Below are 19,616 nucleotides of genomic sequence, written 5' to 3' on the forward strand. Positions count from 1 at the left end.
GTGCCAGAAATTCAACAGCAATCTTCATTTACCGAAAGCCATGAACGTAAACATGGTGCTGGGCTCTGGAGACACTACCTGAGACGCAGTCTTTTCCTTCAAGGTAATATGTTTTTCACAACTTCTGAATCCACTGAAAGACCAGTATGAGAAAAGTTTCAGAATCTAGAAAATATACTGGATACAAGTCGAATATCTAGGCCCTTATTTACTGAGCTTTTCCTATCACATCTGAAACCATCTGAAGCACCATAAAAGTGTACAGTAGGTAAAACAATTGACTACAAGATATATCTTGTAGGGAGAGTATTCTAAAATATACAACTGACAAACAAAACACCTGTTGCTCCCGGGATAGCAAGGAAAGCTGACATGATCAAATGACATGGGAGTCCTTCAATATGCAATTTTCAAGGAACAATTATCTCAGAAAGGTGCAGAATTAATTATGTTCTCTTATTACCCAAGACTGGGCTAGCAGATGCACACCTACACACAGGCCACTCTTGAAGAGCTAAGTATCTGGGCTGTCAGATACAATTTTTTAAGTTATTACCATTTGGTAAATCATTTTCAAGAAAATTGCTTCCAAGTAGCCCAATCTTATTCCAGTCTGAAATGGGGACTAAATTTAAACAAACTTCTTCTTTTGGAAATAGCTCTCTTTTCAGTACAATCTTGAATTAAATTATAATATAGTCACATAGGCGGCAAGGGATGTTGGCAAATCACAGACTTCACTTGAAAGATCTATTCAGGCTTGTTTTTATCTATGGGAGGAAGCACAGAGTCAAACCTCACGGATATAGTACAGCTTAATTATTTAAGAAATTGTCCAGTGCCAAGTGGTCCAATGGACACATCTCAATAGTACTTGGGAATTAGATGCTTTTTCCAGTGCTATTTGTGTTTGAGATAGGGGCTGCCTACTGAAAACTTTAAACAAAATAAAGGTTCACCTCGGCATATAAAAGACATGGGGTCTAGACCCAGATAGAAATATGAATTCACATTCAGATACCACTGAAGCTAATGCTAAGGAACATGAAATATACTTGACCAGATTCCACCATACACATTAGAGACCTTACACCTCACAGCTAACCATTAAGTGCAACAGACGCATGTGTTCCGTTTGGATGAAGTATTTTATAAACATAGAGCAGCTGCTTTGCTAGACCCTTGAATTTTCCACATGTAAATTCATTTCACCCAGAAAGTTTGTAGTCTCATACCCTAGGCAATAAATGTGAGGTGAATAACAGTCTAGAATGATTTAATTGTTAAAAGTATTGATTCTCTACTTTCTGGGGGTATTAGTGTTGTAACTGTTCTTCTATTTTTACAGAAAATATGTGTGTGAGCTTAGATTTGAAGGCAGATCCTTTTTCATCTTAACACAGCTTACTAAACCAAACTACCTGGAGGAATTACTTTACCTATATTGCAAGGGTTTTTTTTTTCCTTATTATTCAGCTGAAATTCCTCCTATGGCTCTTGAAAACCTCTCATCTTGAATGTAAGGGAAGTGAAAAATAACATTTCCAGTTTAGCTATTCTTTCAATTTGTTCTTTTTAGTATTACTACTGATACCTTCTTTGGCTTTGTTACTTCTTAGGAATGTAATTCTGAATTCTCTTAACTTTTCATTTCATTTTATTTTATTTCTTAAGTACACCATATGCCCAACATGGGGCTTGAACTCATGACCCCGATATCAAGAGTCGTATGCTCTACCGACTCAGCCAGCCAGGTGCCCCTCAACTTTTCATTTTAAACTCCATTTACTGGCTATGTGGCTGCTGTCTTCAGGACTTTATTCATTTTCTTAAAATTTCACATAAGTTCCAGGTCCCAAAGTAAACTTTTTGACATTCATTCATTCACTCATTGAATATATATTAAATGTTAATTCTACATTAGGATCTGACTTAGGCACTGAGGCTGTAATCTAGAATAAAACAAAGCTCACATAAAGTAGACATTCTGGTAGGAAAAACTGACCATGAACAAGCAAATATACATATTAAAAGAACTTCAGGTCTTGCTAAACGCTCTGAAGAAAGATAAACAAGGTGATGTGCCAGAGGACAACCTGGAGAGGCAAACTCCTGAGCAGGTGGTCAGGTAAGGCAGGAGGAGCACCATTGCAAGAAGGGAAAGCAGGCCAGTTCGCTGGAGTGTGAGCTGGACGCAAGATGTCATCGGATGGATCTGAAAGGCAGGCAGTTGTTGGAATGCATAGGATCTTCAAAGTTATGTTTAGAAGTCTGGATTTTATTAACAGTCCATGGGGATCTGTTGAAATATTTTAAGCAACCGAATGAGATGATCCAATTTGTCATTTTGAAAAGGTTGCTTCTGGAGCCTTGAGGAGAGAGGGTGGTAAGAAGAATAGAGGCAGGAGGACCACTTAGGATACCCCTTCTCATGTGTTATGGTCAGATTCTTTCAGCACCTTCCACACGTACAGATGCGTGTGTGCGTGCACATACACACACACACGCATGCACACAACCCCCCACAGGCTGGTGATGGCAAGTTGACTTTTCCATTACTATGAAACTTTTGCATTCCACTATGTTTATTTATATATGTTTTAACTATTGCATATGACCACTCTGGAACTTTTGCAATAAATTATGATTATATATGCATTTGTTTCATATGAGGGTCATTTGAGACTTGGATGTATTCAATTTTATAATTATACTGTTTAAGCATGGTGCTGGGTCTATATAGAGAGTAGATGTAGGTTGTGGGGAACTAGGATGTTAAGATAATGTGGAGGTTTTAAGCAGCTATGATAGGTCAGCCCCTTAAACCACCCAAGTATGATCAAATACATCCAAGTGGGAAGAAGCAGCTGACCCTGCACATCCTAGAGGGCTCCCTTGTCTGCCTCAGGAGCCTTCTCTCAACTTTGCTGTAGCCTCTTGTGCTATGTTGGAGATGGGCATTCAGAGTCCTTTACCTAGAGGTCACTGACCCTCAAGAAACTGGGGAAACACCCCTTCCTTTACCAAAGAGGTGGGAAGACTGAAGGAGGAGACTTTATTTTTTTAAGCTGATTGGATTATATGACAATGAGAAATTGAGGAAAAATGAGATAAGACACTTAAAATTTAATAGGTTTCATCACTGATAAACCCCTCAGTAAGAATTTATTTTCCTTTTTCAACAACCATTGCTGTTTGTTGCTCTATAACCACGATACCACCACTCAGTCAGTGTCTACCACGTGAGAAGCACATAGGTATTTATATGTAGCCATATCAATGTTCAATTTTCAGTATATTAGCATTATTAATTTTTGAAAACAGATATTTAGATACTCTTCAATCATTTTATTTGTTTTATCACAAATTCAAAATTCTTATATTAAGGCACTAAATTTCACAACCAACAACACATGCGAAAGCCAATTTTATGGAGTCTACCATGAGAAGCAGTGAAGCAAATTTCTTATAATCTGCATGGACAGAAATAGCTAAATTAATCCATGTCATTATTGGAGCCATCCAGGAGATATAAATAAATAAGACAAATATAGAAAACACGGGGTGCATAAGATGCATAATTAGCATGAGGTCCAAACCATGCTAGCTAGCCTCTCCATAAACTTAGAATATTATATATTTTAGTTAATTTTCCTATGAGAATTGGATGAGCTGTCATTCTCAAGTTACATAATTTATCATAGCTCTAGGAGTTATATGTTACTAAAGCTACATGCATTTCCCTTCCAAATTTTGACTATTTCTTGAAATGCTCTTATGATCTTTATTTCAAAAAGGATTGACCATCAGTCTTCACTTTACCCAGATGTTCTGTGTCACCTAACAGTACAAGGTGAATCCAGAAGGCAGAATAGGAAAGACGAAAGGCACCAAAGAGTGGGAGTTAAACTAATATGTATCAGAAATAATGGGGAATTTGGAGATGAAGGGAAAGCAAGAAGAGGAGAGTGTTGAGAGCAATAAGAAAGAGCTGAACAACATGGCCCAGGGGCCACATGATTTTTAAGAATAAGGATATATAGATACTGTACATTTATATCATTTGCATTTCCATTATGCAAGTGTTCTTCTTTAAACCCATTGATCACCAAAGGCTTCAACCCACTAAACATCCTGTGTGATTAGATATTTTGTTTGTGTATTCACAGAAATTAAGGAAAGAGGTTGGGTTTCCCATTGGTCTGACAGCAGACCAGAGTTGCAAAGCAAAGCAAGAATTCATAACCATAGGTTACCATCAGAATACAAATGAGCCAAGAAGTTGGAGTATGCTAGGAAAGAGCAGAAGACTTTCTCCCCAGGGCATGGAATTATGGGGAAGGGTGGTCCAAATTTATCAAGCCTTTAGAAGGCATAGCATCCCAAGATCTTGGAGATATATGTGTGTGTATATATATATGTATATACACACAGAGAGAGATTAAGAGAGAGAGTGTTTTGAGTTTTGAGTGATAAATGATCAGGAAAAACAAAACAATAACGGTTTCAGGGGTAAGTTCCAGTTCCCATTTGCCCTTAAAAATGTAGCTGATAAGCCTTCTGAAAAGAAGCGATACTTACAGTTCCAGCTGTAATGAAATAGCTTATATTGAACTAACTCTCAAGTAAAAAATAAAGCTGGACAAAATAGATAAAATAACTGTTTGAAAGCACCAGAGCACAATCAGCTCAGGAAAGACTTGAAGGGTCGTGGTCTCTGAGAAAAGGGGCACACCAACATGTGCTCTGCATTTACCCAAGCATCTTCCGGGGGGAATTTTCTTTCTTTCTTTTTTTTTTTTAATGTTTTATTTATTTATTCATGAGAGACAGAGGGAGAGAGAGAGGGAGAGAAGCAGAGGGAGAAGCAGGCTCCCAAGGAGCAGGGAGCCCAATGCGGGACTCGATCCCAGGACCCTGGGACCATGACCTGAGCCGAAGGCAGACGCTTAACTATCTGAGCCACCCAGGCGCCTGGGGAGAATTTTCTGTTTCCCTGTGAGGTGGAATAGCGTAGGACAGAAAGGAGTCATCTTCCTGGCTAAGGAGGCTAGGGATGAAGTTCAGGTGATACTAAAGCACCTGGGATTTGAGGAGTAAAAGCCCCGAGAGCTGTCAACTGCGTCAGTGTGGCCCTAGACGCATGAGTCAGCTGCTCATGTGAGCATGCACAGGGCAGTGCTCCGAGAGACTCGGAAGTAAACAGCACCTGGGACGAGCAGAGATTTCAGCCACCATGCGGTGCTGAGGAGATGGAGGGTGGAGTTTAAGCCCCACCAAATAGGAGAGGCCTTGGTAAACATCTCAGGCTTTCATCTGGAGATCCCAGAAAAACCATGTCTTAAGGGTGAAGGCTATAGCCTCAGAGGATGGGCAAAGCTGAAACAGAGCAGCTGAACAAAACCTAAGAGGAACTCTGGGCAGGATGAAATTGGTTGGTTGGGACTTGATCTGCTTGCCAAGAGAAAACCTTACCTGCATGGAGGAAAATAATAGAATAATTTTCATAAACAACATCTACATTTAAACAAAAGTATAACATCTGCTAAAAAGAAGGAACCAAATGACCACAACAAAACAAAACAATGCAAGAGAAAGAACAGATAATGAAAGTAATCCTACAGGCAATTCAGGTATTGGAGTCTAAAAAACCACTCTGATTTATGTTCCAGCAAATAGAAAAAAAGGGATAAAAAATTTGATCAGGGATAGGGATCCTTAAAAAGGAATCAAATAAAAAGAAGCTGGGGGTTGAGATCCAATATTTTCCACTTCACTAGGCTGAGGTATGTTTGGCTCTTTCTCTCTTCTCGCATTTCTTCTCTCTTTTCCAGTTGCTTCCACCCTCTAGCACACTTCCACACTTCAAAAATAGGTTGTCTTAAAGAGTACAAAAGACAACTGTAGTTTTAAAAGTCCATCTGTCGAGGGGCACCTGGGTGGCTCAGTCGCTTAAATGTCCGACTCTTGATTTCAGCTCAAGTCATGATCTCAGGGTGGTGGGATTGAGCCCCACTCTGTGCTCAGCGAGCAGTCTGCTTGAGATGCTCTCAGTCCCTCTCCCTGTACCCCCCCACTTCCCATGCTCTGTCTAAAATAAATAAATAAATCTTAAAAAAATAAGTCCATCTGTTGAATCACAAGATATGAAAAGTGTCTTCAACAGGGACAACATAACTAATAGTGTATACAATGTGACTACATTCAAGTTACTTAGCCATTCTGAATCTGTTTTCTGTTCCATACAAATTGATACTTACCTGACAAAGTCATTTTAAGCACTAAATGAGATGTTTATCTAGGCAGAGTGCTTAGCACAAATAGATTCCCAATAAATATTGATACCTCTTTTGCTGTTTGCTATCGTTAATAGAGAGAAACACACACTCAAAACTGGTTAATCTTGAACTTCGGAATGGGATACCATCTACATATCGACTGTCATTTACATATTGACTGTCGTTTGATATCCTCAACCAAGATGAAGTAATAAAAACACAATTTGTATTCTTTCTCTACCTTTCAAAGTGAGGAATATTAATGACTCACAAAATGCCTGCACAATATGGGTTAGTCAAAACAATAAATTCTTTAAAGTCTCAGGGAAAAAAAATCGAGTATTGCAAATATCTTAAACAAAACTCAAGGTAGCGAGCAAGGCTTTTGTTGTTACAGAATGCTGTTCATGCTCTGGCTTGCCTTTCAACAATCATTCCTATTAAATCATTTGTGTCTCTGACACATCTAATGAAGTCATGTTCGTGATCAGCTTAACCCCAGGATGCAGTGTAGTACCTATTTTGTTAGTAAAGCTGTTTGTATAAACTGAAACATGCAGCAAATATATATTTTCATAAAATGCTCATTATGCTTTCAGCGTGACAATCTTTGGCTCTGAATCCTTTTATGCATATTTAGTTATTTTAAGATAGACTGTTTTGGGTACTGGTTAAAAAAAAGATTATTCTTAAGCAAACTTCCTAACAGGCAAGCAGAATAGTAAACAGTTAGAAACACAGCAAACTCTGAGCCATATATTCTATCTGGAAATCTTTAAACTGTGGAGAAATCACATAACTGTAGCTAAATATTCTATGTCACTGAAACTGATTCTAGTTATAAGCACATGAAAATAAACAAGAAAGAAACTGAATTAAGGGAGGTCATCTATAAACAATACTTTCCTAGAATGTTGATAAACTCCAGGCTTGACTTCTAGCTAATTATTTAATTGTTCAACTAGTGGTTGAATAATCATACGTTATTCATTCAGAGATCTTTACAAGTGAAGTCATGACATGTGCTTTTATTGTTATAAATGGTCTCCAGGTCCCATGTTTTAGGTCTCAGCACTAATTAGAAGTGAGACTTACATCACTCTCATGACCTTCTCGAAGGTTGTATGTGAGGTCATACTGAATGTCTTCCATGAATTTGTGAGCATATTCTGGGTAAAGGTCTAGCACTTCAAAGAGTCCTTTGAGGATGATGCACTGAAGATCACAGTAGGTTAAAGCCTTCACATCTGCATTGGTCTTGATCACTTGGTCCTTAATTGATAGGTTTGCTCCAATTAAGTCCCCTTTCCCTTGAGACAGTGAAAAAAAGAGACATGTCACTTTTAAAGAAAGGTAAGCTGGGACTAGAAACTTCATTTGACTTACAGGCTTCCCTTCTCTGAGATGACACTGCAAAAGAAAAAGACACCTTCATCTTGGCAGTGTTGAGATTTGGGGCCTGGTATTTCTTTGTTGTGGGGGGGGCTTTCTGTACACAGTAGAATGTTTAGCGCCATCTCATATTCCTGACCCCCAGTAGTGACAACCGAAAATATCTTCTGACATTGTGAAATGTCCCATGGTGGGCACAACTGTTCCTGGTTGAGAACGGTGGTCTGGGGGATAAGGACTAACAGAGCCAGAGTTAGGAATTGTTGGTCATAGACGGGCTCCAGAAAGTTCCTCATGGCATTCAATAAATGACTTTAGACAAAGCAGTTGACATTTTTGTCACAGTTGCCTCAACTGTTCAGGAGAAATAATAATGGCTCCAATTTTTTTTTTTTTGAATACAAAAAGTCTCTGTAGAAAACCATTAAAATGTGTATTAATAATTTTGATTCTAACACAATAATTGGCTTCATCGTCAGTTTGCTAACGTACTCGGGTTGTTTTATTTACCTCTGAACATGTCTACAAGACAGGAGGGCGAGGAGGGGGGTAGGTGCTCTCCCCCCCTCCTCAGAATAGGATGGGGCTGGGGCTCATGGGTGGCTCAGTCGTTAAGTGTCTGCCTTCGGCTCAGGTCATGCATGATCCCAGGGTCCTGGAATCAAGCCCCGCATCAGGCTCCCTGGTCGGTGGGAAGCCTGCTTCTCCCTCTCCCACTCCCCCTGCTTGTGTTCCCTCTCTCACTGTCTCTCTGTCTCTCTGTCAAAATGAACAAATAAAATCTTAAAAAAAAAAAAAAGAACGGGGTGGGGCAGAGAGAGGTCTTGGACATCATGGGTGGTGAAATCTACCAAATGAAAATGTAAAACACAAGCCATACTTCTAATACTCTGTGACAGTGTAAAAGGCCAATTTTCCCATCAAAAAAGAAAGCGAATAAATAAAAACTCTGAGTTCTCGGCTTGCGCCACTGCAGGGAGAGAGACCCACCACCACTTTGTCATCTGCACCCGCGCCACACCCAGCACCCCTGCTATTTTGCCTGCAATGCCGCCGCCTACCAGTCCTAGGCTGGATTCCCCTGCCTGGGAACTGGCTTGCTTCCTTGAGTTTGCTGATTAGATCATATTGGACAATGTATTTGAATCTTTAAAATCTTTCAGTTGATTTGAATCAGTTTAGCCTAGCAGGAAAGTGAGCATAAATGTAAGTGCTAACAAAGAGCTGATTGCAGCTTCAGATTTATTTTAGACACAGCCGTTAATTCACTCGGCATCCGTGTGAGAACCATGAAAGAAAATCCATTCCATCCTCAGAAAAACTTAGGATCAACGCTGAAGTAATATGATCTACGTTCACAGAGGACACTGGCATTAGATTCATGGCTACAACTTAGGAGTTTCTTTGCTTTGTCCTCCTGTCTGGGCTTGAAATTTTATTATTTTTTTTAATGGCCACTTTGTCTCACCGGGAATCAACAACCAACCGTTGATCCACAGAGAAACCACCAAGCAAAGAATATCTTCGGAATGGTATAGAACAAATTGCCTTGTCCCCCATTCAGTTAATTTTTAAACTTCTAAATTTTTATTTTTTATGGTGCCCAGCACTTCTGGAAGGAAAGTCTCAGACTTGTAACAGGTTTCGATAAAAGTCTGTTTTATTGAGTTCCATAGGAAAAGGAAACATGCCAAATAAAATACTTGAAATATTCATAAATATATAACATAAAACGGATCATTTTAAAATTATTGAATTACATGTGAGTATTATCTCTGAAATAACATTAGATTCAAACCTTGAAGTTGAGCCTATTTGTTCAAAGAAAAAAAGGACTGAAATCTGCACTTCTAGATGCTAAGGGAATATACAACCACATGGTGCTAGAGAATTCAAGTTGGATTTATTGTTGTCACCCATACAGCTAAATTTGGCAATTTGGTTTCTTACATATTTTGTTAGAAATCTAAATTTCTAACAAAAACTCAAAGTTTTTGAGTTTTTGCTCAAAAACTCAAAGTTGGGTACCGATGCAAGACGTAAATATAGCCAGGATGCTTTGAATATAAGAAATTTTGAAATTTGTATATCTCAGAAGAGTTTATCATGATGCAGTGTCTTGCTACAAAGAGCATGTATACTTTCTGTTAAGCAACTGGTGTTCGGAATGACTTTAGGGTCATCATACTTCCATACCTTGGGTGACCACAGCATGGTTATTTAAGCCACAGTGACCCCAGCTATAAAAACAACACCAACATCTTGCCAACTTTGGCGCTCTAGAAAGAATTTCAGTTTATTTATTCATTTAAGGAGTATTTATGAAGCAACTGACATGCGAGCCGGACCTCGTGTTGAGCCCCGGCACGTGTGCACTGGTAAATAATAACATGGTCCCTACCCTCAATGATTTTATGTCTTGGCGGATTTCTCACTATCTATATTTAGGACTTTGATCTAAGTTTCTTATTTACTCCAGGTCTCAGTATCCTTATTTCTAAAAGAAGAGAGAGATTTCTGTGGTCTCTTACTATCTCCATTTTTCAGAATTCTATTACTTATATTTGCTAACCAGTTACTCTTCCATGGGGGGTGGGGGGTGGGGAGGGGGAAGCTGATGGGATGCATCTGCAAACCATCCGGGTTAGAGCAACAACATGTTTAATTATAACTAGGCAGACTAATACCATCTGTGAAGAGCACATTTATCAGTGATTTGTCATTTTCTTTTAAACAACAATGAAGAAATTGGTAGAAAAACACAATTATCAGGACCTGAAATGAAAGTGTACAAGGCAAACAAATTCTATCCCCATTACAAATCCTTGACTCTGTGTCAACTGCTTCCCCAGGCATCAGATTAAGAAATGCATTCGTGTATTGATTGGACAACTGAGTTGCTTGAATAAGTTATGGCTTGACAGTTGTTTGGTGATACGTCTTCCCTACAACATTATATATTAATTCATTTTGTTGGTAGAGTGAACATGTATTAAATATCTACAGATCAAATGTGAAGCCATGTGCTTAAGTTTATCAAAGTCAGTATTGATTTTAATTGGCCCTATAAGACAATATTACCATAGGGAAAGTAAAATACCCAATCTCCATTGAAATAATGTTAATTAGAGATGAAATATTAATAATTTATCCTTGTTTGGGTTTAGTCCCAATACCGCATACGAGTATTTAGAATGGTCATGTGGCAATTTGCATTTAGATCACTTTTGATGCTCGACACAGTAGAAATGAAGATGTGAAAATGTTAACCATGAAAATCATAATTTATGGAAGAAATTGGGGCCAAGAGCAAAAGACAATGGATTAAGTCTTTCAGCTGTGAGTAGAATTTTTTTAAATAAAAGATCCAGTTGAATTATGTATTACAATGTTAAATACCTAGAAGCCATTGAATTTGTACCTATTATGTTCTAATGTTATAGACGATACCTTCATATTCCATTCCTAGAATTGCTGCTATTGTAAAAATACACCAAACTATGGAAAAAGACAGATTATATATATTTAAACATACTACATTATTTTTGCTTACAAGCATATGAAACCATATAGTTTTGGAAAAATAACTATATGCCCTCTTAAAAGCAGACTATGTCAATAGGCAGGCTATAAAACTTACGTGGTCCTAAGGAAACCCAAGGAAAAGTATTTCATGATTAAAGATGTTTCTGAAGCAAATTTAGAAATAATTGTCAATTTTAATTTAGAATGCAAAATAATAGAATGGCCGTTAACTTTGCAAAGTTGATAAGTGAGCAGGAATGTTAAATTCTCCTTTTAAAAACACACATAGAGAGCCTCACTCTGACACTGATAATGAAAATAAACTCTGTCCGTTGCTATTCTGTACCTTTTTTTAAAAAAAAAGAATTATTTAGATTCAATTTAGTTAACATATAGTGTATTACTAGTTTCAGGGGTAGAATTTAGTGATTCATCAGTTGCATATAACACCCAGTGCTCATTCCATCAAGTGCCCATCACCCAATTGCCCTATCCCCTCACCCCCCACCTCCCCATCCAATCTTTCTGTCAAGGAGAAAAAACATAAGAGGGTGAGTCAAGAAATGAGCCAAAGCTTTAAAAGACAGCCCAGGGCGCCTGGGTGGCTCAGTCGGTTAAGTGTCTGCCTTCAGCTCTCATCATGATCCCGGGGTTCTGGGATCGAGCCCCCCATCAGGCTCCCTGCTCAGCCAGGAGCCTGCTTCTCCCTCTCCCTCTGCCCCTGCTTGTGCTCTCCTTCTCTCTCAAATAAATGAATAAAATCTTTAAAAAGAAATAAATAAAAATAAAAGACAAGCCCTACCTCCCCCCCACCGCCACCCCGGTAAGTGGCAAACTGAGTGAATACGAAGCAATGAGAAGCCGGCAGGTATTTCACTACTCACTAGCCTCCACCTCTTCACCTTTAATCAGGGATCATCACACCAACCTCACAGGGTAGTAGGATTTAAATTGGATAATGGACGTAAAACACCTGGTTCATATTAGGGATTCAATAAATTTTAGTTCTCTTCCCTTTTCCCAAAGTATCACCTGCCTTGAAGCTTATGAACTAAAATCAGTGACAGCAGGCTTACGATGATTATATAGATACAGAATGACGGGCATCACTTAGAGGTGGAAAGAGCATTGGCGTAGTCAAAAGACCTAGGTTAGCTTTGACTTTGGAGAAACAGAGGAAATACCACTCCCATCTGTCTCTTTGTGTTAGGAAGGCTTAAATAAGACCCCATATGTAAAAAAATATTTTAGAAATGGTTAAGTTGTTTATAAATCTTAGTTCTTAAATAATATTAAAAATAAATTAGCCCTGGGGTGCCTGGGTGGCTCAGATGGTTAAGCATCTGCCTTCGGCTCAGGTCATGATCTCCAGGTCTTGGGATCGAGCCCCATGTCGGGCTCCCAGCTCAGCAGGGGAGCCTGCTTTTCTCTCTCCCTGTGCCTCTCCCCCTGCTTGTGCGCTCTCTGTCTCTCTCTCTCAAATGAATAAAGTCTTTAAAAAAAATAAAAAATAAAAAAAAACTTGCCCCTTTTTATTAACACAAATCCTAAACATTGATGTACTACATTGGTTTTCAAAATGTATTTATTGTTTAGGCCACAACTTGACACATTCTTAGGCCTTCAATAAGTATTAGTTGAATAAGCAAACAAACAAGAGATAGTGATTTTAAAAGAAGTACACATAAAAATGTGAGTAGGAATTTTTCTACATTAACTCTACATCTCATTTCTGTCAGCTGACCTTATATTTCAGTGAAAACCAATTATGTCTTAATAGATGGGAGTCAACTTTGTGGTACAAAATCTTCACAAACCATCCTGTGGAATTTCTTTGAGGAAGTAAAAAAAAAAAAAGCTATGGCCACCTTGATAATATGGGATTAGCGACTGCAGTGAGAGCTTATTCTCAATGCATAATCATTTTTGCACTATTTCTAGCCCAGATGAAATAATTTTCATATTCTTCTCTGAATTTGTTCTCCACAAAAATACGGAAATGCCCTCTTAAAATTGACCAGCTATTTCACCAAAAGGTACCAGGCATCACGACTAATAATTTGGCTTTAGGAATCAGAAAGAACTGTTTGTTTACTTATCATGTTATTTGGGACAAATTAAGTTAACTAAGATACTATTTATTCATTTGTAAAATGGGGTTAAGATTCATACTGCTGGATTTTTAACAAGAATGAGATGATATGTTGGATGTAACACTCAGCACAGTGTAAACTCCCTATGTGGCATAACAATTAATAATAAACAGTTGGCAAATTAAATCCACTTAAAGAATAATCCTGATTCCACATATTCATCCAGAATTTTCTTACTCGCAATGGCAGTATTTCCCCCCCATTTTCTCTTCTTAACTTATGCTCTAGGGTAAAATTGCATGAAGCTTTTCAACTCAGACCTACCAAGAATAGCCAGCACCATGCTGTCTTTAAGAACTTCCATGGAGCCTGAGCATACAAAGTAGATGGCCTGCAAAGCATCTCCTTGACGCAGCAGATACTCCCCCGGAGCACAGAAAGAGGTTTTGATGTGCAGAGACAGAGACCTGAGGCAGCCCCGGCTGGCACACTCAAAGAGGGACAACTGCAAGATTTCCTTGTTCAAGTGCATAGTGATGTCAGAACGCAGCTCGTCTGGAAAGTCTTTCAAAAGCTGTCAAGATGAAAGAAGAAATCAAGCTGGGGTAAGTCTGGTCTGATTGATTTACTCTGCAAGAGAAGAGGGGTGTTCTTCCCACTGTTTGACCAACCAGAATACAGAAGAGGAAATACATGTCTATACAACCCTGGGGCGATTTTTCAGTGACTACTGAAAAATCAGCTGATAATAAGTCTGGAGAAATAGGATAAATTAATAAAAGACTCTAGAATGAAAACGTATGGCTTCTTGTGACTTGCTTCTCATAAAGACTCTCACTCAGGACCGAAGATATGGAATTTGGACCCCCTGATGTTTCCTCTGGCATCATGATCATGTCAAGAGAGGAGAAACCAAATAGTCACTTAGAAGTGTGGATTACAGTGTGATTGGGGGGTTGCAGCACGGTTGGTTTATTTATAAGGATACTTTTCTTACAGTAGTGGTCTGGGGTATTCCTGGAAGTCTACAGATAACACATGTGCCAGAAGATGTTTGCTTTCTTACTTTGTTCGTTTTAAAGGCACACATTAACTTGGTTAATCTAATAATCCAACATTACACAATTCAATGGTCCCAAGAATTGATTGGTTCCTCTAAAGAGGGTCAATGAGAATGAAAGTTAGTCCACCCAATCGATCAAAGTAGCAAACTAACGTAAAACATTGGTCCATCCAAATGGCATCATGAAAACATAAGCTAAAGCAGATGAAAGAAGATGGACCGAATTTCATGAGGGATTAAAAAATAGAGATAAAGAAGTTGGTGGGTGTGTACTTCGCTTCTGAGACCTGCATTAGAGCACCTTGCTTTTCCTAAGAATATGTGCTTTCTGCCTGAAAACGTTAACATGAGAAATGAACATTACCTCATTTGAATCTATTCCATTGTTGACTGACCAGGTTGTTTGGAAATACTCGAGCATCCTCTGCTTGAGCTGCTGGGGCAGGTGATGGACCCGTATGAAGTCCTTTAGATCCTTAGTTCTAGTGTGATAGAGGGACCATCTGGAATACATCCTCTGTATGATCGCTGTCACGTTTCCAAACACCAAGGCATGCATCAAAGCTAGAGAAGACAACAGAGCATACATGGGAGAGAAAGTTGATGGGGGGGCTCACCCCTAAAGTCTAAATTTATAGTTTATTTATCCTGAATTCAGCAGAGTATGCTTATGTGGCCATGTTGGTACAGCTACTTTGTCACAGAGTGATCTTGATGCAGTCATTTGTTTTTTTTTTTTTTTTGTTTTATTTTTTTATTATGTTATGTTAATCACCATACATTACATCATTAGTTTTTGATGTAGTGTTCCATGATTCATTGTTTGCATATAACACCCAGTGCTCCACGCAGAACGTGCCCTCTTTAATACCCATCACCAGGCTAACCCATCCCCCCATCCCCCTCCCCTCTAGAACCCTCAGTTTGTTTTTCAGAGTCCATAGTCTCTCATGGTTTGTCTCCCCCTGATTCCCCCCCTTCATTCTTCTCCTCCTGCTATCTTCTTCTTCTTTTTTTTTTAAACATGTAATGTATTATTTGTTTCAGAGGTACAGGTTTGTGATTCAACAGCCTTACACAATTCACAGCACTCGCCCATAGCACATACCCTCCCCAGTGTCTATCACCCAGCCACCCCATCCCTCCCACCCCCCACCACTCCAGCAACCCTCAGTTTGTTTCCTGAGATTAAGAATTCCTCATATCAGTGAGGTCATATGATACATGTCTTTCTCTGATTGACTTATTTCACTCAGCATAACACCCTCCAGTTCCATCCACGTCGTTGCAAACGGCAAGATCTCATTCCTTTTGATGGCTGCATAATATTCCATTGTATATATATATATATATATATATATATATATATATATATATATATACCACTTCTTCTTTATCCATTCATCTGTCGATGGACATCTTGGCTCTTTCCACAGTTTGGCTATTGTGGACACTGCTGTTATAAACATCGGGGAGCATGTACCCCTTCAGATCCCTACATTTGTATCTTTGGGGTAAATACCCAGGAGTTGATGCAGTCATTTGAATCCAAATGGCTTGATCAGAATAAAAATATCAGTAATAGGCAAAATAGGCCCCTCTGACTTACACTTAATCTGTTAGCTGCTATTCTATGACAAACTTTTGTACTTTTTGCATCTATATTATTTTAATAGTTAGGTATAGTTTAATAGCATGAGAAAATATTTTAATATAATTTCATAAAATAAACTGTAAAGTTATTGTTCAATGGTTCTCATAATAACAAATACATTTTAAAAATAAGTCTATTATAGGGGTGCCTGGGTGGCTCAGTCAGTTAAAGTGTCCAACTCTTGATTTCGGCTCAGGTCATGACTTCAGGGTCAGGAGAGCCCTAATGGGCTCTGCCCTCGGCATGGAGTCTGCTTGTCCCTTTCCCTCACCCCTTCAACCTCCCGTCCCACTTGCGAGTGCATGCACACAGTCTCTCTCAAAAATAGATGAATAAAATCCCCCCAAAATAAGTCTATTATAACAAGTTAACCTTTATTAGTCTTTTCCCCTAAGCCATCACTTAAGATTAGTTTTTGGATATTAAGTATAACACATTTTTATTAATAAAGGTACAGAGAAAGTTGCTAGAAATGTAATTGAGGATTTTCTGAGCAATCTGAAGCTGAGATTAGTATGGCTCCAATCACCAACCTCTCTAGCTCTGCGGTTACTTAAATTTTAAGGGAAATATCAGAAAATCTGAGACCATTAAAGAAACAAATGCATTCATAGAGAAAAACAGGTATTCTGCTTAGAATCATCTTTGCCATTCTGAGAGGAGCTAGATGGTTCATGTATATGCGATTCCTGTTTCGATGAGATTTCTCAGTCAGATAGTATTTAATCCCCACTTTCTCGCTGAGCCCTCCCCCTTCTCAGACCACCACCAGATTATAATAAGAAGACTTTGTTCACAAGAATCCAAGAGTTGATGGGGATTGGAGATGGGTCTTCTACTGGAAAAAAAGTGATTTCTAGGAGTTGCCCACTATAAGGAGTGGTCAAGAAACTTAAAAGTCAGGGAAGGCAGGACAGGAATTTGCACTAAATAGTCATTAGCCAAACAGAATGGAATGGCCTCTGCAGACACCAGCAGATAGTCCAAGAAGGCCTTGAACCCACTTGGGGCTGTGGCATTGCGAGAGTCGAGAGCCAGGTGTAGTTACATTTATGGGCAGATCAGCTCTCAGTGATACTCAGATTTCAGCCCTGATCCCCATCCTGGACAGGACTGACAATTATGTAAGCTCAGGGGTTTGGTGAAATCATCTGTTTCAACAGCTTTTGGTTAAAAAGAAAAAAGACTAAAAATTTAGTAGTTTGTCTATTAGGATCTATCAAAGTGTCCCTGTACCAAAATCTCAATGTCCAAGGAGCTCTGTTAAAGTTTCTTAGTATCAAAATGGATACATTCGTGCAAATGTGTTGGCATATCACTGCATCTGTCTTCCTGAATCTCCATCCTATTTCAAGATAGCCCCAAATAAAATTCTTTCTTTCCTCTACATTTGCCAGAAATTAGTGACCACTGGCATGCTAATTCCAATCTAATCTAACCCTGGGATTAAAATTCTTTCAGGTTATATATCATCATTTCTTTATGGAAGACATGGTCACCACGCCTATAAAGATAGTTGGTAATAATAAGGAAGCCCCCAGCATTTTGGAAAAGTTACTAGAATAAGGTTAAACTTAGAGTCTATATTGTTCCTGTATATAGAGAGAATATGGGCTTCAGAATCAGACACATCAGGATCTGAAACCTGACTTTGGAACTTCCTAACTGTGAACTTGGGAAGATGTATAATTCCCATGGATGCAGTTTCCTAATGTATAAATATGCATAGTATTTACTCATAGGGCTTTTTTGAGATCCAAGAAGTTAATATATATATATTTAAAAGTGCCTAATATTTTGTGTGAAAAACAGTGGGTGCTCAATTTATGTTAATTTTTCCCGTGAGAGTGGAAAGCATAATCACGAATTTTTAACACACTCAGTGATGTAAAATATGGGGGAAAAGGACTCAGTTAAGGTTTTCCAGCAACCTCTTAAATATTTAAGAGTGGTTGTTAGAGGAAATAACTTCTCAATGAAAGAAATTCAAGAAATATTTAATAAGTGCCTGCTCCATACCAACGTAAGTATATATTCTCCTTAAATTTTCCAAAATGAAATGTCTTCCAACAGGTGAAAACTATCAGAAGAAAACTGTATATTGCCTAATAACTTACTGTTGAATGGCTCTTGGTAAATTCTAAATAGAGGTCCATTCTTCTGTATGTTTGTTAAAGCATGGTAGTTCTGATGTCACGTACTTTGTTTGGAAGAAGAGACCTCTATTTAAAGTAAACACTCAGCAAAGAAAGGAAACAATTCTGCTCCAAGTCAAAGAAATTAAGCACCAATTTCAGGCTCAGTTAATATACGTATGGGCTCAGTGTTTGGAAGCCCTACCATCTGTAAAAGTGTGTAATAGTCTTTCGTGGAGATTAAGCTGAATGCTGAGAACAATTTTATTTCATTTATTTTAACACTGCCTTCCTTAATTATGTGTATGATTTTAACTTTGCTTTGCTTAATTATAATGTGTGTAAAGCACTTAAAGTAAGAGAAGTAATATGTTCAGATCATTTAGCCTCCTAATTGTACATTATCAATAAAATGAATTACTGGATTAATTGTAACGTTCTAAGTGTTGTTGGAAAGTCCTCATCTATTTCTGATTAACCATAATTTCATAGTCTCATTTCAGCAGAGGCAAATACTTCTCATTTAAGTGGTTAAAAAATAAAACCCCAACTCCCATAATTTTTCAATTTCCAAAGTTATTAAGTTATTTTGCCTCTGTCACTGGTTATCACTTTCCCACCGGCAAAGAGTGAATATAACTGTCAGGCCAAATCATCCCATCTGCTTTGGCAGTTTGACTTAAGAACTGCAATATCCAGGTCAGTTTGAAAGTCATCATTCACTTTTCCTATTACTCCTAGCAAATCTGATGTATATAATTCTTAAAGTAGCATGCTAGGGCTGCTGCTGAGTGTGTGGGAGGCTCTTTTGCTTTGTGCAGGAATTTTGTATAAAATGCATTTTGTAAAATCTCATCTTAACATCAGCTTTTGGGAGGAGGCCCCACAATTAGGGTCCCGGAAGAAAGTCAACAGACCTTCAGTGAAAATGTACTCTTAAGAGTGCTGCCTGGCTTTCTTTTTCGTTGTCTCCTTTTTCTTCCTCTTTGCCTTCTCCTTTCCCTTCCCATTTCTCTTCCTTTCCCGCCCCTTCCTTCCCCACTTCTCTCTCTGCATTGTGGGCAACACTGTTCTCCTGAGGTGTAACATCCTTGCTGAGTTCTTCCGCCAACCACTTTGCAGGGCCTTCAGACTGTGTGCCCCTGATATAAAAGGAGACCAGAGCTCAGGCTTTGGGTAAACTTAGCTGCCCTCCTCCTCTCTCCCACCTACTCACTGGCCTGGAATTTTCCACGCCTGCTAGAGTACACTGGGTTGTGGATAGCAGATGGCAGAGAAAAGAGAGTGAGAACAATTTCCTAAATGACGAATTCAAATGGCAGTGTAGACATCTTTAAAAAGCCTGAATTTGTGAACACCATAGCCCATATGGGTCCAATAAGATTATGTCAGGAGAATATATATAGGATGAGAGGACCCAAGGAAAGCCTTAACTGTTACGAATTTCACTTTACCTTTTTCAGGACAACAATGCCT

At 38.7% G+C, this 19,616-nt stretch overlaps 1 protein-coding gene across 1 annotated transcript in view; it reads right to left on the minus strand.

The window, feature by feature from the left end:
• The window catches only part of KCNH8 (potassium voltage-gated channel subfamily H member 8), a 367,066-nt gene that overhangs the window by 47,827 nt on the left and 299,623 nt on the right, over nucleotides 1-19,616 (minus strand). The window contains exons 9-11 of the mRNA XM_027585610.2: nucleotides 14,716-14,915; nucleotides 13,613-13,862; nucleotides 7,374-7,588 (exon numbers count right to left, since the gene is read on the minus strand). Of these exons, the coding sequence (XP_027441411.2) occupies nucleotides 7,374-7,588; nucleotides 13,613-13,862; nucleotides 14,716-14,915 (665 nt within the window). The remainder of the gene's footprint in view (nucleotides 1-7,373; nucleotides 7,589-13,612; nucleotides 13,863-14,715; nucleotides 14,916-19,616) is intronic.

Source organism: Zalophus californianus, chromosome 1 (genome assembly GCF_009762305.2).
Source record: "Zalophus californianus isolate mZalCal1 chromosome 1, mZalCal1.pri.v2, whole genome shotgun sequence".
In the NCBI taxonomy this organism is placed as follows: domain Eukaryota; kingdom Metazoa; phylum Chordata; class Mammalia; order Carnivora; family Otariidae; genus Zalophus; species Zalophus californianus.